This window comes from Artibeus jamaicensis, unplaced genomic scaffold (genome assembly GCF_021234435.1).
Source record: "Artibeus jamaicensis isolate MK-2021 breed Jamaican fruit bat unplaced genomic scaffold, CSHL_Jam_final contig_419, whole genome shotgun sequence".
NCBI classification, from domain to species: Eukaryota; Metazoa; Chordata; class Mammalia; order Chiroptera; family Phyllostomidae; genus Artibeus; species Artibeus jamaicensis.
Genome location: NW_026521824.1, coordinates 1,051,031 through 1,073,060, shown reverse-complemented (window position 1 = coordinate 1,073,060; position 22,030 = coordinate 1,051,031). Strand labels below are relative to the sequence as shown.

Sequence of the window (22,030 nt, the reverse complement as noted above, 5' to 3'; positions counted from 1 at the left end):
TGTGCATGCTTTGACTGAGGATTGAACCTGCAACCTTGATGTATCAGGACAGTGCTCCAACCAGCTGAGCTACCCAGCCAGGGCTATGCTCGCTTTTTTGTTATACTATTCCCTACACTTACCTAAAGGATTTAGAAATTGAAAAAGTATAATCAAAGAAAAAACTTCCATTTTTCATCACACAATGTTGATTTATTTTTAGTCCACTAGGTCAGCAAAGAGAAAAAGGACTTGTGTGTGCATCTGCAAACAAAATGGGTGCTAGGTAAATTAAGTGTTAGCTGAACTTGAATTCATCTGTGGAGTACTTGTTCTCGTGATTAGTCAGTCTTTTACAAAGAAATGCTAATTAATTTTGATTGCTTAAGAGAACAGAGTAGTATATTGGACATGCAGACCATTTTAATCAATAAATTAAAGGTAAAAATATGTAACAAAATACTTTCTGGAACTTTCTGGAATCTATGAATTTGCTCCTGCCAAAGCTTGCTAGAGTACAATTAAAATGACAATTTAATGCGATTTTTTTTTTTATAGCTTTGTTTGCTGGCAAAATGCTTTAAGCCTGCCCTTCCATATCTGGATGTGGACATGATGGATATTTGTAAAGAGAATGGCGCCTACGATGCAAAGCACTTTTTATGTTACTATTATTATGGAGGGATGATCTATACTGGGCTGAAGAACTTTGAAAGAGCACTCTACTTTTATGAACAGGTAATCTTATCTCTCTAAATGCCCCTCAGGTTGCTCTGAACTTTTGTGATCAAAGTCGTGCACAACTGGAGCTGATGGAGTCCAGACCTCTGAGTTTCAGGTATAGGTCCTTTCAAAGACTATTTCTCTGTGGCCATGTGAATGGCGGTAGTCTGTTCCCGAAGTTGAAGGGCAGGAGCAGTGGAGGGATGAGCACTATGACTGGGGTCTAACCTGGGCTTTGCCACTTGTACCCTCTCTGATTTGGGTTAAGTTCTGTACATCTCTTGACCTTTATAGCTTTCTTTGCATTTAGGGAAGAGATTCAGCCGTTACATTTTATTTTAGTAAGTAAAACACTCTTATGGTTCAATCAAATTCAAAGGATATTAAGTAGTACACAGTGAAAAGTCCCTCCCATCATTGTCTATGTCTGTGTAATGGCCTCTAGTATGTAATAAGATATATTACATAATTTGATACAATATTCTGAAGGTTTACTTAGAGTTTGAAAATGAGATCTATAACATTAGTGGGGCAAAAGTAGGTTTGCTGTTGTGAATACACAAAACACAGTTGATCTTGTTTATTAATTATTATATTTTCTTTTTTAAAAGTTTTTAAGTATATTTTATTGATTATGCTATTACAGTTGTCCCATTCTTTTTTCTCTTTTCTTTGTCCCCTTCTTCCTGGTACCTTCCTTCCCTCCAGCATTCCCCCCTTAGTTCATGTGCATGGGTCTTACATACAAGTTCTTTGGCTTCTCCATTTCCCGTACTATTCTTAACCTCCTCCTGTCTATTTTGTACCTACTATTTATGATTCTTATTTCCTATACCTTTTCCCCCATTCTCCCCTTCCCCCCTCCCTATTGATAACTCTCCATGTGATCTCCATTTCTGTGATTCTGTTCCTGTTCTAGTTGTTTGCTTAGTTTTTGTTTCTGTTTTTAGGTTCAGTTGTTGATAGTTGTCAGTTTGTTATCATTTCACTATTAAGAGTTTTTATCTTCTTTTTCTTAGATAAGTTCCTTTAACATTTCATATAATAAGGTTTTGGTGATGGTGAACTCCTTCAATTTTACCTTATCTGGGAAGCACTTTATCTGCCTTTCATTCTAAATTATAACTTTGCTGGATAGAGTAATCTTGGATGTAGTCCTTGCCATTCATGATTTTGAATACTTCTTTCCAGCCCCTTCTTGCCTACAAGGTTTCTTTTAAGAAATTAGCTGATAGTCTTACGAGAACTCCTTTGTAGGTAGCTGTCTCCTTTTCTCCTGCTGCTTTTAAGAGTCTCTTCTCTTTAATCTTGGATAATGTAATGATGATGTGCTTGTAATGAATGATGAGGTAATGTAATGAATGTAATTGGCATGTGCTTCTTTGGGTCCGACTTCTTTGGGACTCTCTGAGCTTCCTAGAATTGTATGTCTTAATTTCCTTTACCAAATCAGGGAAGTTTCTTTCATTATTTGTTCAAGTAAGTTTTCAATTTCTTGCTCTTCCTCTTCTTCTGGAACCCCTGTGATTCAGATGTTGGAGTGTTTGAAGTTGTCCCAGAAGTTCTTGAGCCTCTCCTCATATTTTCGAGTTCTTGTTTCTTCATTCTGTTCCAGTTGGGTGTTTATTTCTTCCTTTTGTTCCAAATCGTTGATCCGAGACCTGGTTTCCTTCCCTTCACTGTTGGTTCCCTGTATATTTTTCTTTATTTCACTTTGTATAGCCTTCATTTCTTCCTTCATTTTGCAGCCATACTTAATTATTTCTGTGAGCATCTTGATTACCAGTGCTTAGAACTCTGCATCTGATAGGTTGGCTATCTCTTTATCGCTTACTTGTTTTTCTGGAGGGTTTTTTGTTTTTGTTCTCCCCCCTCCCCCCCAATTTTACTTATTTGCTTTTAGAGAGAGGGGGATAAACATCCATGTGCAAGAGATACATCATTTGGCTGCCTCTCACACACCCTCAACTGTGGACCTCGCTACAACCCAGGCATGTGCTCTGACTGGGAATCGAACCTGCAGCCATTTGGTTTGCAGGCCAGCACTTGATTCACTGAACCACACCAGCCAGGGCTTTTTGTGGAGTTTTGATGTGTTCTTTCGTTTGAGCCATATTTCTTTGTCTTGGTGCACCTGTTTTGTTATAAGGGTTGGAGCCCTAGCTGTTTGCCAGGGCGGGGCGTTAGTCTCCTTCATGCCACTGTCTTTTAATGATATGCATGCAGTTGTAGATAGTATATTGATGTTTCACCTTAATTTCAAAGGTAAAACAGATTTTTTTATTGCTTCAAAAAAATTCCAAAAGAAGGACGTACTTAGTGAAAAAAATTCAGTACAGCATTGTATAAAGCCAAAGGTGAAAGCATCTTAATCTTCCTATATCACACAGCCTAGTTAGTTTACTAGTTCTTGATGGACAGAACTGTCAGTTGACTCTGTTATGTCACTGTGAAAGCAGTGTTGCAGTGGGGACCCTTCTGTGCTGGTGGGACCATGTCTGTAGAGTCATCTCAAAGATGAGTTGTAGGTGCTTGGCACATAGGTGATATGAAATATTGGGCTGATTGGGTATGATAGTTTTCAGTTATTCTTAACCTTCATAAATCCAAGTGCAGGAAAGTGAAAAGGCAGCCACAGAATGGGAAAAAAACATTTGCAGGTTATATTTTTGATAAGAGACCTGTATCCAGGATATACAAAGACCTCTTAAAACTCAACAATAAAAAAAACTAAAATTTAAAAATGAGCAATGGATTTGAATAGATATGTCTCCAGAGAAAATATACAAATGGCCAATAAGCACATGAAAAGATAGTCATCATCATTAGTCATCAAGGAAATGCAAATCCAAACCACTATGACACACCAGTCCACACTCACTAGGAGGGCTAAGATTAAAAAGAGATTGCTGATACTAGCAAGTATTAGTGGGGATGTAGAGAATTTGGAACCCTCATAATTGCCAATGGGATTATAAAATGGTGTGGTCACTTTGCAAAAGAATTGGGAGTTCCTCAAACTGTTAAACATAGAGCTACCATGTAACCTAGCAGTTCCATTCCTAGGAATATATACCCAAGAGAAATAAAGACGAATGTCCACACATAGTGGCCAAAGACTGAGATAACCCAAATGCCCATCAACTGAGGAATGAGTAAAATACGACACATCCATACAATGAAATATTATCCAGCCATGAGATAGAATAAGGTACTGATGCCATAACACAGGTGAACCTATAAAATATGTTAAGTGAAAGAGGTCGGCCACAAATGGCCACATACTTATGATGCCATTTACATGAAATGTCCAGAATAAGCAGATCCATAGAGACAAAGTACAGTAACAGTTGCCTTGGGGCAGAGGGCAGGAGGGAATAGGGAGTGATGCTGATGGGTGTGGGTTTCTTCTGTCAGGGGAATGGAAAGGTTCTGAAATTAGATAGTGGTAATAGTTGCACAGCTCTGAATATACCAACACCACTGAATTGTATACTTTAAAAGGGAGAATTTTATGGTATGTGAATTGTATCTCAGTAAAGATATTAAAAGACAGGACACTTAATGTAAGTACTGTTTTTTAATTAAAACAGTACATGCGTGTGGTGGTTCCTTCTTGCTGTGGTGTGCTAACTTCATATGAAACCTTCTTCTCTTGTTCAGGCTATAACTACTCCTGCTATGGCCGTCAGTCATATCATGTTGGAATCATATAAAAAGTATATTCTAGTTTCTTTGATATTACTTGGAAAAGTACAACAGCTACCAAAATACACATCTCAAATTGTGGGTAGATTCATTAAGGTGAGTTTGTAAAATAAAACTGATTTCTTAAGTCCACAAGGAAAATGGAATGGTACATAGTTCTATAAATTTATGTTGTCTTGTTAGCTCTCCCAACAGCTTCAGATTACCTGGCATTTGTTAAATGTTTGCTGGGAGCAGCAGTTCTGGCAGAATCTCTGCTTCACTCCAGTTCATACATCTTCTGATCACCCAATAGGGACAGAGTGTTTCTCAGAAATGTTTTCAGAGTTTTTCTCTGGATAATTATAGCTTAGGTATTTAATCTCCGATAAGGCTTGGTTTTTTAAAAACTTACTATAATTTAGCGAATATACTGAAAAAGCATTGCTGATGTTGTTGAACTCTCTATTTCCCAAGTGTTGGAAAATCTTACAAGAGCTCCATATGAACTTACAGTTTCTGCTCACTGGACTTTTGTGTTTGCCGAGGACCCAGCTTTGGGACCACATTAAAAAAATAAATTAACTCTTTTACAAAATATTTTGAAATATACATGAGACATGTTCGTGGTTTTAAAAACTTACAATTCAAAAGATTATGAGGTTCCAGTCATTTCAATAACAATTTTACCCTGCTTATCACTGTACAAAACTGAGATTTTTAGAGTATCAATTTGAAAATCTTCCTGAGGAGAATATTTTTTAAAATTATTTTTATGTATTTATTGATTCCAGAGAGATAGGGAGAGAAAGACTGATGTAGGGAATACAATAGGGAAGAGAAACAGCGATCGGTTGCCTCTTGCATGCTAACTGGGGATCCAGCCTGTAACCTAAGTTCGTTTCCTGACCAGGAATCCAGCCTACGACCTTCCAGTGAATGGCATGATGCTCCAACCAACTGAGCTACACTGGTTGGGCCTGATGAGATTTTTATGTTGTGTTGTTGGAGAAAGCCAAATGTCCTTCACCTAAGAGCCCTGTTGTGGTTCTCCGGTCTCTAGGCTGCCTGGTGACAAACCAGGGGCTAGGCAGAAGGCCGTTAACAGAGATCCTGTGGAGCACTGAGAGATAGGCCAGGTTCAGGGCAGCCATTCTCAGATCACTTTGGAGAACACCCATGGTTCCTTTAGGGTCCCCTGTTTTAGAAGGAATGCTTTTATAAAATAGCATAATTCATAAGTATGAGTAGTTTATTTATGATGATATCATAAACTGTCAAAAGGGCATAGACTTCCAGAATAGAAATACAGGTTTGAATCCAATTTATGCCTGTGCTCATGACAACTCCCCATTCTTTTGGACCACTGTCCCAATTTCTTAATGTTTTTAAAAGATTTGTTTTTAGAGAGGAAAAAGGAGGGAGAAAGGTAGGGACAAAAACATCAATGTGTGGTTATCTCAAGTGCTCCCAACTGGGGACCTGGCCCACAACCCAGGCATGTGCCCTGACTGGGGAATTGAATGAACCAGCAACCCTTTGGTTTGTAGGCCAGCGCTCAATCCACTGAGCTATACCAGCCATGTTAATATTTAAAATAAAGGATAATGTGTATAAAAGAAAATACCTGGAGCAACTCAGGCTCTTATTAGGCCTGCAGCCACCATTAGTCCTCTTGTTGCTACTTCCTTCCTTCTTAGCAAAAGGAGCAGATTGTCCCATTGCACGTAGGGAGGTGTGTATGTGTAGGAATGCAAGAAAGAGTTGAGAAGGGTGGAAATTCTGCCTTCTTTCCAATAGGGAAGAAAAAACAAACCAAAACAAGCCACTGATAGGAAAAAGAAAATCTGTGCATGCCTTTACCAAATGCAGTGCACTTTCACCTGCTGTTATTTGTTCTGTACCACAAAGTTTTTTTCAACAGTAAATTACACCATAGTGAATTTCTTTCCTTGGTCTTAAAAAGTAGGCATCTGGAACCCTAGCTAGGTGGCTCAGTTGGTTGAAGTATTGTCCCAATAGGCCAAGGTTGTGAGAAAGTTCAATCCCTGGTCAGGGCACATACAAGAATAAACAAATGAATACATAAATAAATGGAAGAACGGATGGATGCTTCTCCTCTCTCTCTAAGAAAAAAAATCATTAAAAAAGTGCTTGGCATTCGTTGGGTAAGTTATAATTTGTTAGGTTACAAAGATATTGAATGTACTTGCTGAAAATACAGTACCATGTTTTCTTTTGCTTCCTATACAAATTTTACTCCTCTTAACGTTTTAATTTGATTTCTTTCCCCCACCCCATTCAAACTTTTAGCCACTTAGCAATGCCTACCATGAGTTAGCACAAGTTTATTCAACCAATAATCCCTCAGAACTTCGCAACCTGGTAAATAAGCACAGCGAAACTTTTACTCGTGATAACAACATGGGACTGGTGAAGCAGTGCCTGTCCTCGCTCTACAAGAAGAATATTCAAAGGCTAACCAAGGTGAGGAAGTGCTGCCCTCAGGTGCCGTCTCCTGACTTCCGGGACTCCCCGCTTTTCTTTTCCTTCCCAGTGGTGAAGAGGCAGGCACAGCGATGAAGTGCAGCAGGGTTTCTAGGCTGGAGCTCTCGCAACCAGTGTCTTAAAGTTTGGTTTATACCTTTTGGTCTTTTTAGGGCTAGAGCAGGGTTTTTGAGAGGAGGAACAGGTGAAGAGGAAGACAGGTAGAAGAAAGGTAGCCTGAGGGAGGCTAACAGTTCTGTGGGCAGGTGGGCAGTGAACTTCACAGGGCAGGTGTGGTCCCTGTGGCCAACCTGTGAGCCTCAGGCTGTGCTCACCTCTGTTTGCACACAGTGCTGCTCTGACATCCGTGACTGTTGAGGCCAGAGGTGAATGAGCTAAGTGCATTTGAACTGTAGAAGATAAGTCAGTTCTAAAATAACCAGATGTTTTTTGGCTATAGAAAAGTGTAAAGGAAATATGAAATCCCATGTGAGCTAGGAAGGCATATACTGCAAGGAATCAGAAACTGAGTGAGAATGGGGTAATCCAAGATTGGTTTGATTTTTCTCCTGAGAAGTGGTCTGGTCAGGCAGCGATTCGAAACTGGGGAGAACCGGGGGAAGCTGTCTCCGTGCATTCCCTCTGCCTGGTGGTGGCAGCAGGTTGAAGGGAAGCAGCAAAGAAGCAAGAATAGCTGTGGGTGTTACTGGAAGGGCCGCTGGGCTCTGGGTACAGGGTGTGGGAGGGATAATGGGTTTGACAGTCTGAGGGGCCAGAGAAAATAGTGGTCACTGGGAGTCTGTCATGCAGGCTGGAAACCACGCAAGGGGAGAGGAAAGCAGGGGAGCAAGTGGTTGCAGAACAAGGAAAGGAAACTCGTGAGGACTCCAGAGAGAGTAACTACAGCTTCCTGGCTAACATAAGGAAGTTGGGGAATTTATGAAAAGTTAATTTGTAAGATGAAAATAAAGAGTGTGAAAGAGAAAGCAACTCAAAAGAGATTAGAAACAACTGTAACCTGTCAACCAGAGAAAAACCAACTGACCCATAGACCCCAAAAATCTGGGGTCCAAGGGACTCAAGGTAATAGGCAGCCTAATTCTTCTCACAAAATTTTCTGTTCAGTCCCCATGCCAGCGTCACCACTCTAGGGAAATTCCTGGTTCACCATCAAGAGGTAGCCATTGAGAAAGAGCTGTACTCCATTTGGGTCTAGTACTTGAGGTGCAAGTAAAAGAATCAAAATATTACCAAGGTTAAAATATGGTGTACCTCACAGTGTTAAATTGCAAAAAGGCAAGTAAAAATTAAAAAGAATTAGACCTTAAGAAATCTAATAAGTAGGCATCACTGCAAAAACAGGTGGTATCACTGTCACCTGTTTTGTGAAGCAGGCGACCACCTCAGTTCATCCCTTAGGAATATGTTTATGCTTGGAGAAGTCTGTGTAGGAAAGTAGTGTTTTCTGGTCTGGATGAGTTTGACCAGGCAGACAGGAAAAGCCAGTCTTACATGTACTGACTCCTGGTGGATTGGGGTCCCCTGAGCGATGAGCACTGCCTGGGGACAGGGAGGAGGGCCTTGTGGCTGCTGGTGGCAGGGATAGTGTCATCAAAGGGCATGTCTGGGAACTCTCTGATGATGGCCATTAGACTTTTGAGCTTTATATATATCCCTATGCCGGAAGAATGGGGGGGGGGGGCAAAGGATTTTCTAGCCGTGTATGTCTCTTTTTATTCAAACCTGGGAAATAAAAGCTTTTTCAGAAGTCTCATCAGGTAGACTGTGTGTCTGTGCTGGTGACAAGAGCCTAACCCCATAGCGTTGTGGTCTAGAAGGCAGCTAGGTACTAGTGGATATCCCATGCAGGTTAAGTCTGCTCCATGTCAATGCTTCGGTGGGTAGTTTTCAAGATTCCTCTTCTCCGTCTCCTATCTATGTGCTTATGTAGAAACTCCTAATTAAATGTAATTGAGATCGTGTTCTTCATGCTATTCTGTCTTCTGCTTTTTTTTGTTCAATGTGTCTTCACCTCTTTCTTGGCAGCTTAAGCCTGTATCACAGTTACCTATATCACTACATAATAGTCTGCTGTGTGGGTGGATCCTAATTTATGCAGCCAGTTCTCTACTGATAGACATCTGGTAGCAATTTCTATTTACTTTGAAACAAGAACAATATTTGTTCTATGTATTTAGAATGTTCACTTTTGAATTATCCTTTGTGTTCAACTACTTATGTACCTTTTAAAAATTAACAATCATTTTATTTTCTTGGGTGCTATTCTTCAAAGTAAAGTACACGTAGATTATTTTTGGTCATTGGTTTATCAGGACTTTTCAAGATAGGAGTTTTAATGTGTCTTGCTTTGAGAGTGCCATTATTTTAAATATTGCTGGCTTTTCTTTAAAAAAATCTCTTTTATTATGTTCTTGAAACAGGCATTTTCATCATGTCCTTAGTTTCCTTCTTAGTCTCCATTTGTTTACACATTTTAGCTTTACATTTTGAAGAACTTATATATTTTTTATTTAATTGCTAATAGGTTGACAATACATTAAAAAATACAAAATTTTTATCCAGTTCATGTATCCCAGCCACTATTTTTCTTCACCCAGAGGCAACCCAGTGCTACCAGTGCCTTGTCTGTGTTCCCAGAGTGTCTGCGCGCCTCTCAGTGCCCACTGTCTCTCACCCTCACATGTAGTTGTCTCTTTCTTCTACTCCAATGTTAGCATGCACTTGTATGTTTAAAGATGTACGTATCTTGGATTCCTTTTCAGTTCATAAACAGTTCTCACTTTCTAATTTTTTTATAAGTCCATAGTAGCCACTTAATGTAGTGAGGATGCGCTGTCCTGAACCAGTCCTCTGTTGGTGGGCATGCAGGTCGTTCCCACCTTCTGTTCTTGCACGCAGTGCCGCAGCGAGTAATCGGGCACGCGTCGTTTCAGGCAGGTAGGAGAGCGTGTGTAAGATACACATTTCTAGCAGTCACCATTCTAGAAAACTAATGACCAAAACTACTGGGTTCATCAATTTCAAGTCATCCTCACAACAAAAAATTATTTTGTACAGTAATGGAAAGCAAATTTTCAATGATTTACTAGAACTCTGTACACATTTAATAAAATTTCTTTTGTCAGTTGTTTCTACCTGTGATTAATTCTACTCTGAAATTCCAGACCTTTTTAACTCTATCGTTACAAGATATGGCAAGTCGGGTACAATTATCTGGACCACAGGAGGCAGAAAAATATGTGCTACACATGGTAAGTATGTTTTCATTTTTATAAAACTTATTAGTGGATTTTTTTCTTCTTAAAAATAACGGGTTCATTATGGAAAATACAAAAAAAGAAAAGAGGGTGGGGAACATCCAAAGTTAACTCCTATGGATACTTTGTATTTTTTCCTTGTGATCTATGGGGTTCTCCAGTCATAGTGATCCTATTATTTACATGGTGTTTCAGTTTCTGTAAACATCATTTAAAACCCTCCTGAAATGTTTGATATACAAAGAGCCATAAAACAGTGCTACTCCATGAACCATGGACCATGCCTGGTCCATGAAAAGGTCCTGAGCTTGTACTCATGTGCGGGTCAGGCACTGCTTCCATCCCTGGCACAGGCCTGCTCAGCGAGGCGGCAGCCAGACCTGGGCTTTCCCACACATCCAGCAGTGTTGGGGGAAGGTTGCCAGAGCAGGAGCCCAGGTGCTCAGCACACAGCCTCAGAAGCCAGATGCGACCATCATACATGACACACCCATTTATTGTTTCTAGTCATACCTCCCCACTCCCCAAATTTAGATAAGCATCCTTTGGCTGACTGCATCATAACCCACCAAGGTGGTATATTGTAATCTACCTACCTGTTCAGTGCATACGTGGCTCTGAGTGGATCCACCAAAACAAACCTATATTGTCAGCTCAGGGCAGACAGATCTCATGTGTGGAAAGTCAGCATTCTACGTTGGTCTGCTAATGGTCTCCCCTGTGATTTCAGATGCACGGCCATGTCAGGATTGGAAGTCACGAAACTTGTTTTTCCATTGTGGTAGTGAGGTTTCCCTTCAGCCTAACCCTCGAATCACACATATGTCCCAAACAGACACCTTGTCCAACTAAATCCAACAACCTCAGAGTATCTGTTCAGGGCACCTTGCTAACCCTGCAGGGGTTGTAGGGTGTAAGTAAGCCATAGGGTCTCCCGGGGACCCACTCCTCGGTGATGAGTGAGAAGAGACACAAGTAGTTCTGACACCAGCCAGGGCACAGGAGTTTGCAGGATGCTTTGGACAGTCAAAGGGCAGGGGGATGGATTCTGAACACTGCATAACCAACCCAGGCAGAACCTGGCAGGTGTTTTGCCTGCCATGGCATATTGGCCATATCTGGAGACATTTTTGGTTGTCACAGCAGCAGGGAAACTACTTTCAGCTAGTGGGTGGAGGCCAGGTTGTTTCTAAACATCTTACTGTGTATGGAACACCCACACAGCAAGGAAGTATCTGGCCCAAAATGTCAGTGCTGCCAAGCTTGAAAAATCTTGCTCTAGAGTGTAAGATCCATGAGGGCAGGATGTTTTTTCATTAAGACTTTATTTTTTTAGAGCATTTTGAGGTTCAAGCAAAATTGAGGGGAAGGTACAGAGATTTTCCATTTACCCCCATCCCCACGTATACATAGCCTTCCCCATTATCATCATCCCTCACTGAAGTGGTACGTAAGTGACAGCTGATTAACCCACGTTGACATATTGTCATCACTTAAAATACATAGTTTACATTAGGGTATACTCTTATACATTCTGTGGGTTTGGATAAATGTGCAGGTGTGGGCAAAAGTAGGTAGGTTCACAGTTGTGAGCATGTGAAACACAGTTTATTTTTGTATTGTTTATTTAGCCTGCATGTCATTTTCCATACAGATGACTCTAAACCTTTTGCCCACACCTGTGTAATGGCATGTCTACATTGTTATGGTCTCATACAGAATATTTTTACCAACCTAAAAATCCTCTGTGCTTTGCCTGTTCATCCCACCCCAGCAACCACCCATCTTTTTACTGTCTCCATAGTTTTGCTTCTTCCTTAATGTCATATAGTTGGAATCATATAGTATGTAGCCTTTTCAGATTGGCTATTTTTACTTCAGGGTATGCATTGAAATTTCCTCAGTTTCTTTTTATGGCGTGATAGCTCCTTTCTTTTTATATCCATTGCCTAAATATATCACAGTTTATGCACTCACCTGTTGAAGGACATCTTCGTTGCTTTCAAAATTTGGCAGTTGTGAATAAAACTGCTATAAATATCCATGTGCTGGTTGCTGTGTGGACGTAAGTGCTCAAGCTCACTTGAGTAAGTACCAGAAACTGTGGTGGCTGCGTCGTATGGTTAGGTCTACAAAGCTAGGTTTTCTCCTGTGTTCTATTCTAGGAATTCTCTAGTTTTGTGTTGTACATGTAGGTCTGTGATCCATGTGAGGTAATTCTCGTGGAAAGTGTAAGGTCTGTATCTAGATTCATTTTCTGTATGCATAGTTGTTTCAGCCCCATTTGTTGTAAAGACTGTCTTTGTTTCATTATATTGCCCGTGCTTCTCTGTCAAAGATCCATTGACTATATTTCTGTGGGTCTATTTCTAGAGTCTCAGTCCTGTTCCATTGATCTATTTTGTCTTTTTAAGTGTTAAAGTCAGGCAGCATCAGTCTCCCAGCTTTGTCCTTCTCCTTGATCTTATGTTGGCTTTTCTGTGTCCATTTGTCTCTCCACATAAACCTTAGAATCAATTTGTCAGTATAGAATAACTTGCTGGGATTTTGACAGATTGTGTTGAATCTATACATCAAATTGGGAAGAATTGACGACATCTTGATAACATTGTCTTCCTATTCATGAACATGAAATAGCTCTCAATTTATTGGGGTGGCCAAAAAGTTCATTTCATTTTTTCTGTTAAATAAAAGACACATTTTTCATTTTCACCAATAACTTGATTGATTTGGATTGAATATGTTGGCTATCTCCCACTACTGGCTTCCAGGGGGTAAAAGCCAGGGTGCTGCCAAACCTTTTTCAATGCACAAGATGCCCCCACAGCAAAGGATTATTTAGCCAAAATGTCACAGTACCAAGAAATTTTGCAAAGCACTTTTGACATATTGTATCAGTTATAGCACCTTCTCCACACTGCACAAATCTTCTCTTGCATTTCAGTTATCTTTCCTGAAATAATAAAGCATAATACCTCGAAAGTGTTGCATATCTTCTTCCACCTTCAATATTAAAATGGCTGCACAAAAAATCACCAGTTTTGATAAGTTTTTTCAGAATGTGTGCTGATACGAACAGCTGTCACAGTAAAGTCTAACAAAATTGTTTCAAATGAAGTTGAAGACAACTAAAAACTACTAGAGCTATCATATGGAAAAAACTAAACGAACTTTTTCCAACCCAATAATTAGTTCTTTGATTTTCTTTTTTTTAATATATTTTATTGATTATGTCATTACAGTTCTATTTCCCACCTTCATTCCCCCCCCCCCGCTTTAGTTTATGACCACGTGTCTCCAGTTCTTTAGATTCTATATTTCCCATACTATTCTTGCCCTCCCCCCTATTTTCTACCTGCTGTCTATGCTACTCATTTTCTGTACCTTCTCCCCCCTTCTCCTTCTCCCACTCCCCTGTTGCTAACCCTCCATGTGATCTTCATTTCTATGGTTCCGTTCCTGATCTAGCTGTCCTCTTAGTTTGCTTTTGTTTCAGGTGTGGTTGTTAATAACTATGAGTTTGCTGTCCTTTCACTGTTCATCTTTTTTATCTTCTTTTTCTTAGGTAAGTCCCTTTAACATTTCATATGATAAGGGCTTGGTGGTGATGAACTCCTTGAACTTGACCTTATTTGAGAAGCACTTTATCTGTCCTTCCATTCTAAATGAGAACTTTGCTGGGTAGTGTAATCTTGGCTATAGATCTTTGGATTTCATGACCTGGAATACTTCTTTCCAGCCCCTTCTTGCTTGTAAGGTCTCTTTTGAGAAATCTGCTGACAGTCTGATGGGAACTCCTTTGTAGGTGACTGTCCCCTTATCTCTTGCTGCTTCTAGGATTCTCTCCTTCATTTTAATCTTGGCTAATGTAATTATGAGGTGCCTTGGTATATTCCTTCTTGGGTCCAACTTTTTTGGAACTCTCTGAGCTTCCTGGATTTCCTGGAAGTCTATTTCCTTTGCCAGATTGGGGAAATTCTCCTCATTATTTGTTCCAATAAGTTTTCCACTTGCGGCTATTGCTCTTCCCCCTCTGGTGCCCCTATAATTCGGATGTTGGGACGTTTAAAGATGTCCTGGAGATTCCTAAGTCTCTTCTCATTTTTTTGAATTCTTGTTTCTCCATCCTTTTCTGTTTGGCCATTTTTTTCCTCCTTCTGGTCCACTCCTTTGATTTGAGTCCCAGTTTCCTTTCCATCACTATTGGTTTCCTGTGCATTTCCCATCCTTTCAATTAGTTTAGCTTTCATATGTTCCTCTAATTTGTGACTAAAATGAACCAGTTCTGTGAGCATCCTGATCACCAGTGTTTTGAACTGTGAATCTGAAAGTTTGGCTATTTCTTCATTGCTTTAGATTTATCAGCTCTGGGGCTCCGTGTTTTGATCTGTTTGTGCCTGTTATGTATGAGGAGCGGAGCCTTAGGTGTTCACGGTGGTGGGGCACCCAGGTCGCTGGTTTGTGGGGCGGGGTCAGAGAGAGACAATGGCAGTTCCCTCTGCTGCTTCCTGCCACTGGGGCCTGAGTCCCCCACCCGGATCAGTCAGTTGGATCTTTCCTGCCCGACCCTGCTCTGCTGCTGGGTCTGCCCCTCTTACTGGTTTGGCTGAAGGGTTTGTTGTTGTCAGACTTCCGTATAGTTCAATTTTTTGTGGTTTGGCTGCATTTTTGTTGCTAAAACTTTGTTGTTTTTAAACTTGGTTGTGTGAGAAGGCATAGTGCTTCCACCTATGCCTCCATCTTGGCGGAAGTCCTCAGTTCTTTGATTTTCTTCATCAGACTTTTCTAGTTTTCCTCAGATAGATGTTATAGATATTCGTTGGGTGTATTCCTAATTATTGTGGTTGGAGAGGGATACTAATGTAAAAGGTATTGTTTTAAATTTCAAATTATACTTGTTCATCACTGGTATATAAGAAAGCAGGTAGCTTTTGTAGATTAAGCTTGTATCCTGCAGCCTTATTGTGATTGCTTACTCGTTCCAGAAGTGTTTAGTAGTGGGGACACTTCACATTTTCTGAGTAGAAATACAACTGTGAACACAGGCAGTTGTGTTTCTTCTTTTACAATCAATATACTTTTTATTTTCATTTCATCTCTTACTGTATCAGCTCCAATACAGTGTTGAAAAGGAGTGGTGTGATGCCTAGTTACTGATCTTTGTGGGGAAGCTTCAATTTTCTTACCCTATGACATTAGCTCTTGGGTTTTTTAAAATATTCTTCATCAAGTTGAGGAAGTTTACCTGTCTCCCAGGTTTAGTGGGAGTTTGTATCATGACTGAATATTGGATTTTATGAAATGCTTTCTGTGCATGTGTTGGTTTGATCATGATCTTTTTAGCCTGCTAACATGATGAGCTGCGTTAATTGATTACCTCATGTTTTACTGGCTTTGTTCACCTGGTTTTGGTGTATAATTCTTTTTACATATTGTTGGATTCGTTTGTATTTCATTTAGTGGTTTTGTATGTATGTTCATGAGAAAAATTGTACAGTTTTCTTGTAATGTCTCTGGAGTTGGTATTAGGGTGATGCTGGCTTCATGGCCTGAGAGGAGCCATGCTCCCTCTGCGTCTGCTCTCTGAGAGAGACTGGCCTTACTGCTTCCTTGCCTGTCTCGTAGAATGCACTGGTGGGCCTTCCTGGGACCAGTGCTTTGTTTTGGAAGGCTATTAATAATTGATTCAATTTCCATAATAGGTGCAAGCCTATTCAGATTGTATGTTAGGTATTTTTTAAGTAAACACTTTATTGAAGTATAACCCACATAAAGAAAAGTACTTCAAACTACAAGTTAATTACATTTTCCTAAAGTGAAGGCACCTGTGCCACCGATAACTCGCTGGTTGGAGTGTCACCAGCACCAGACCCCAGGACACCTCGTACCAGCGTCCCACCTGCGCCTGGCTAGGAAGGCTGTTATCATCTTGACTCCTAGCAGCCTACCTTAGTTGTGTTTGTTTTTGAGCTTTATTTAAACTATAAAATGAAACATACAGTATACACTTTCTGGGATCTTGCTTTTTCAACAGTATGAGATTCATACACAGTGTTATAATGTAGTTTTAGTTCATGCACTTTCAGGGTTCCATTCTAATCTGATGAACATGGGGTTGTTTCTAGTTCTAGTTATCACAAAAGCCTCTGCTGTAGTGAACCTTGGCTTGCATTTCATCTGGATCTATTCTTTTCCCTTTTTGAAGAGGCAGCTCTCTGTCTGACATGGTTGGGCTGGCCGCTCTACCATTAAACTGCATCTCTCCCTTCCAAGATTGGAGAGGGGAGGCCAGTGCAGGGATCTCGGTAACAAATGGACTAGGTGTTCTCACCCTGTAGGGCAGTTTTTTAGGAATAACAATACATGTCTGCTACTTTTCTTGGCTTGTCACTTTTTAACTTTGTGGACAGAATTTGGACCAATCAAATAAGCCTGCAGTCACTGATGCAAAGAAAGAGCATAGATCATGAAACTATCTTGGAATCAGCATTGGCAGAAAAGTTTTCTTGAAGGACCAGAAACTAGTTTCTACAGAGGCGAAACAAAAGTATGTTAGCATTTCAGTTTTTTAAATGCAAGGGCCATGTAAGTTATATATAATGAAATTAATGTTTAAAGATAATAAGCGCAATTTGAAAGCATTATGCTAAGGGATACAAGACACAAAAAACACATATGATTACATTTATAGGAATGCCCAGAAGAGGCAAATCCAGAGTGGAGAAAGTAGATTGTGGTTTCCAGGGACTGAGAGGCTGGATGGGTGAATAGGGAGTGACTAAACACCCCCCCCCACACACATTCCCATGTGGGTTCCCTTTGGGGTGACGACAGTGATTTGGAACTGAAGAGCAGAGGTGCTTGCACTCTGCAAATGTGCTGAATGTCGCTGACTTGTTCACTTTAAAATGGTTAATTTAGGGGACAGCCGTAATTGAACGGCAATAAAATTTAAAAAGTATAGTTCCTTTACTTCTGGCCAAGATGGAGGCGTAGGTGGAAACACTGTACCTCCTCGCACAACCAAGTTTAAAAACAACAAAGTTTTAGTTAAAAAAAAAAGGCAACCAAAACACAGAAAATTGAACTATACCGAAGTCCAACAACGAACTGTTCAGCCAGCCCGATAAGAGGGGCGGAGCCAGCAGCTGGCAGAGCAGGGTCGAGCAGGAAAACTAGGCCAGACCAACCCAGGCGCACGGGCAGCGGTTGGCAGATCCCAGGTGTGGGGTTGAGAGAGGCAGACCCAAGAGGGCGCAAGGTGGCTGCCTGACCGGGGTCACACATTCGCTTGCAGATAAACCAGGCAAAGGAGCGAGCAGTGAGACAGACCACGTAGGCTCCAGCAGAGGGGACCACAATTGCCCCTCTTTGACCCTGCCCCACATACAGCATCACAACCCAGTGACTGAGTTGCCCTGCCCTGGTGAACACCTAGGGCTCTGCCCCTCATGTGTAACAGGCGCACACAGATCAAAATATTATGGCTCAAGAAGAACTCAAAGCCCCAGAGCCAATAACTCTAAGCAGCCAAGAAATAGCCAACCTATCAGATGCACAGTTCAAAACACTGGTGATCAGGATGCTCACAGAACTGGTTGATTTTAGTCACAAATTAGAGGAACAAATGAAGGCTAAACTAATTGAAATGAAGGGAAATGCACTGGAAAGCAATAGTGATGGAAAGGAAACTGGGACTCAAATCAAGGGAGTGGACCAGAAGGAAGAAAAAAATGGCCAAACAGAAAAGGATGAAGAAACAAGAATTCAAAAAAAAATGAGGAGAGGCTTAGGAATCTCCAGGACATCTTTAAACATTCCAACATCCAAATTGTAGGGGTACCAGAAGGGGAAGAGGAACAGCCACCAGTGGAACACTTATTTGAACAAATAATAAAGGAGAATTTCCCCATTCTGGCAAAGGAAATAGACTTCCAGGAAATCCAAGAAGCTCAGAGAGTCCCAAGGAAGTTGGACCCAAGAAGGAACACACCAAGGCACATCATCATTATATTAGCAAGATTCAAATGAAGGAGAGAATCCTAGAAGCAGCAAGAGATAAGGGGACAGTCACCTACAAAGGAGTTCCCATCAGACTGTCAGCTGATTTCTCAAAAGAGACCTTACAGGCAAGAAGGGGCTGGAAAGAGGTATTCCAAGTCATGAAATCCAAAGACCTACATCCAAGATTGCTCTCTCCAGCAAAGCTTTCATCTAGAATGGAAGGGCAGATAAGGTGCTTCTCAGATAAGGTCAAATTTAAGGAGTTCATCATCACCAAGCTCTTATCATATGAAATGTTAAAGGGACTTACCTAAGAAAAAGAAGATCAAAAAGATGAACAGTGAAAGGACAGCAAACTCACAGTTATTAACAACCACACCTAAAACAAAAGCAAACTAAGAGGACAGCTAGATCAGGAGCAGAACCATGGAAATGAAGATCACATGGAGTGTTAGCAACAGGGGAGTGGAGGAGAAGGGGGGAGAAGGTACAGAGAATAAGTAGCATAGATGGTAGGTAGAAAATAGGGGGGAGGGCAAGACTAGTATGGGAAATATAGAATGTAAAGTACTTGAGACATGTCGACATAAACTAAAGGGGAATGGTGGGGGGGTGTGCAGGGTGGAGGGGAATGAAGTGGGGAAAATAGGACAACTGTAGTGGCATAATCAATAAAAAAAATTTTTTTAAAATGGTTAATTGACATTATGTGACTTTTACCTCACATGTAAAATAAAATACAATTTAAACATTAAAGGTGTGGGTTTTTATAAGTGTCAGTTTTGCATTCCTAGCATCACTAATGGTTCCTGGACGGTACTAGGTATTCAGTAAACACCTAATGAATAAACGGTGCTTAAAAATACACGTACAGATTTATGTATTTACTTACTGCTTTTTGTGCTTTCCCCTCTTTGTATTGAAGCACTGTGAATTCACAGATGTTCAGGCCTAATCTGTTTTCCTGATGTAGTTGTTGTTGTTGTTGCTGTAGATAGAAGATGGTGAGATTTTCGCCAGCATTAACCAGAAGGATGGCATGGTCAGCTTCCATGATAACCCTGAGAAGTACAATAACCCAGCCATGCTCCACAACATCGACCAGGAGGTGAGTGCCAGGTGTTCGTTTGTTTTGATTGATGTTTGAGGTGTTTATTTGATGTACTGTCCCTTTGCTCCCAGATAATTTTAGTTTTAAATACAGGTAGTTCTCAACTAGCTTCTAGGAACATCTTATAATTAGTATAATTTCATCCATACCTGGCTGCCACCTCTAATGTAGAGTCCGTCTTTATGGTGAAATGTGCTCAGAGTTCCAGGCTGGGAGGTCAGAAAACAATGGTGTCAGGAGTAGGGTGAGAGAGGAAAACCGTCCTAAGGCGGCAGCCATGGGCCTTAGAGCGGCTGCCCTGTGGCTTCTGAGGCCTTGCTGCTTTGGGGGCCACTGTGGGCTCTGGACATGAGCTGGTGTTGCGTGGGTGGTCTCTGTTTTTTAACCCTGCTTAGGGAAATGAACAGAAGACAGAGGAGATGCATAGTATGCTTCCACAATCCCTTTTGCAATTCAAAAAAAAAATTCTAAAAACTAAGTGTTTTTTTGGTAACTCATTTGATGGTAAATGTCACCTGAAATGATACATAATCTTTATTTGTTGTACTTAGTATGAATCTTTTTAGCTTTCACTGCACATGATAATGTGTTTGATTATGGGGTGCTACCCTAGATCCTACTAGGATCTAGGATCCTACAGTGCCTAGGTAAGGCACTGTACTTGTACTGTATTAAATTTCTGAATTCAAAAATTCTGACTCCAAAACCAGTGTAGCCCCAGGGGTTCAGGTCAAGGGACCGTGAACCTAAACCTGCTTACCCTTACCCTAAATGTGTCTGTCACACAGATGCTGAAGTGCATAGAGCTGGACGAGCGGCTGAAGGCCATGGACCAGGAGATCACTGTGAACCCCCAGTTTGTGCAAAAGGTTATTGATTCAGGTTCTCCTTGTTAACGAGAAGTGGGCTGGGTGGAAGAGGAGGAGGAACGTTCACTCAATTTCAGGGTGAACATTCAATTGCCAGGAGTTCTTGAGAACCTTTATCACTAAGTTCCCAGAGACTGGTAAGGACATTTTCAGCCTACAGACTAGAAGTTGCTTAGAGAACACATTGGGGGAACCTGGAATTGCTTCCTCTACGCAGTGCAGCAGGATAGTTCTATGCACAGAGGCACAGGGGCCTGACCTCAGGGAGGCCCAGGTGTGCTAGTCAGACAAGGGCAAACAAATATAAAGTCTCATTCTCTTTCTGTGCAGAGCATGGGATCACAAGAAGATGATTCTGGTAACAAACCATCCAGTTATTCTTGAAACAAGTGGCCATCCTGATTGAAGTGAGAGAAGCGCTCACCTTGTCTGGTACCAAGTGTTAGGAGGGCAGCAGGCAGGACCAAACCTGTTTCACCTGGACAGAAGGGAATTCCAGTTTGTGTTGGCTTCTTCAGTCCTGTGTGCTTTCAGAAAACCATTCTCTCTGCGAAGGAAAAATATATATATTAAACTTTAAAGTCTGTTGTGGATTTATTTATCCTCAGATTAATGTTGTTACTGCATTAAATCTACCTTTTTGTTTTAAAGTACTCGAACATTGATGTGTCTTTGTATCACTTTTTTTCCCACCTGAAAAGTTGGTTGTTTTTTTTTTTTTGTGGGGGGTTTTTTGTTTGTTTGTTTTTACATTTTGAACAGAAATACTTAGATTTTAAAAACTTTTGGAAGATTTGGATCTAAAGTTGATTATCAGTTTCCTTAAAAATAAAATAAAACGAAAACTAGGAGAGTCCATAAAGCAGAAGCTAATTTTTGTGATTCGAATTGACATGCATTTTAGTGATGGTATGAATTGTGAATGAAAGAGATGCTGGTGCACTCTTTCTAACCTTCCGTGTGTGCTGTCCACACTTACAGTCTTGAGAATGGCTTGCTTCTGTGGCAGGTGCCAGGCTTCCCGAATTGTCTTCTAGACACATTTTCATTTCAGCTGCGCAGCTATATTTTGATTATGATCACGATCCCACCTCCATAGAATTATGATGCCTCTGGCTAGGGTTTACTGATTTAGCACCTGAATGGGGTGGAGTTTTTGAAAAGTGTGGTCATATTAAACTAGTATTTGGTCCTTAAAAAATGTTTCTCTTGTCCTGGCTGATGTGGCTCAGTTGGAGCATCATCCCCAAAACTGAAAGGTAGTGGGTTCAACCCCCCAGTCATGGCACATGCCTAGGTCACATGTTCAGTTTCTGGTTGGGGTGTGTGAGGGAGCAGCCAATCAATGTTTCTAACACTGATATGTCTCTCCCTCTCTCCCTCCCTTCCTCTCTGTCTAAAATCAGTAAGATTGTCCATGAGTGAGGATTAAAAGGAACATTTCTCAATAGAAACATTCACTTTTTAAATATGTCAACTTGTGTAGTCAATCACATTTTCATTATTTACAGAAAGATACAAATGACAGTGTGATCTTCCAATGACACATGAAAGTGGGCAGAGGCCTAGGTTTGACCCCTCATCCAAACTCTCAAGTTCTCTAGCTCAAATTGGTACTGCCCATGAGTTACATTTCCACTTACACATTCCTGTCATTAGGAAAGAAAACGTTTAATGGAAATCTTTTATCAGTGTAGTGAATTATAGACTTTTTTTTTTAAAACAAAATTGGATAACTGATTTACCTGGATCTGAATTAAAATAATCTAAAATGTGTTTGAAAATCCTGCCAGTTGCAACTATTTAAGTAAAGAATACCTTGTGTACTTCAAAACAGAAGTATACTTCAAAACAGATTCATTAGACCATACCATTATTCTGAAATCGCACTC

The 22,030-nt window shown here is 40.6% G+C and overlaps 1 protein-coding gene across 1 annotated transcript in view; it reads left to right on the top strand.

Annotated features, from left to right (window-relative positions):
• The window catches only part of COPS3 (COP9 signalosome subunit 3), a 30,405-nt gene extending 9,608 nt beyond the window's left edge, over nucleotides 1-20,797 (top strand). The window contains exons 6-12 of the mRNA XM_037163195.2: nucleotides 538-717; nucleotides 4,366-4,506; nucleotides 6,703-6,876; nucleotides 10,062-10,148; nucleotides 19,153-19,266; nucleotides 20,058-20,138; nucleotides 20,469-20,797. Coding sequence (XP_037019090.1) covers nucleotides 538-717; nucleotides 4,366-4,506; nucleotides 6,703-6,876; nucleotides 10,062-10,148; nucleotides 19,153-19,266; nucleotides 20,058-20,138; nucleotides 20,469-20,522 — 831 coding nt within the window. The 3' untranslated portion in view covers nucleotides 20,523-20,797. The remainder of the gene's footprint in view (nucleotides 1-537; nucleotides 718-4,365; nucleotides 4,507-6,702; nucleotides 6,877-10,061; nucleotides 10,149-19,152; nucleotides 19,267-20,057; nucleotides 20,139-20,468) is intronic.
• The last annotated feature ends 1,233 nt before the right edge of the window (nucleotides 20,798-22,030 follow it).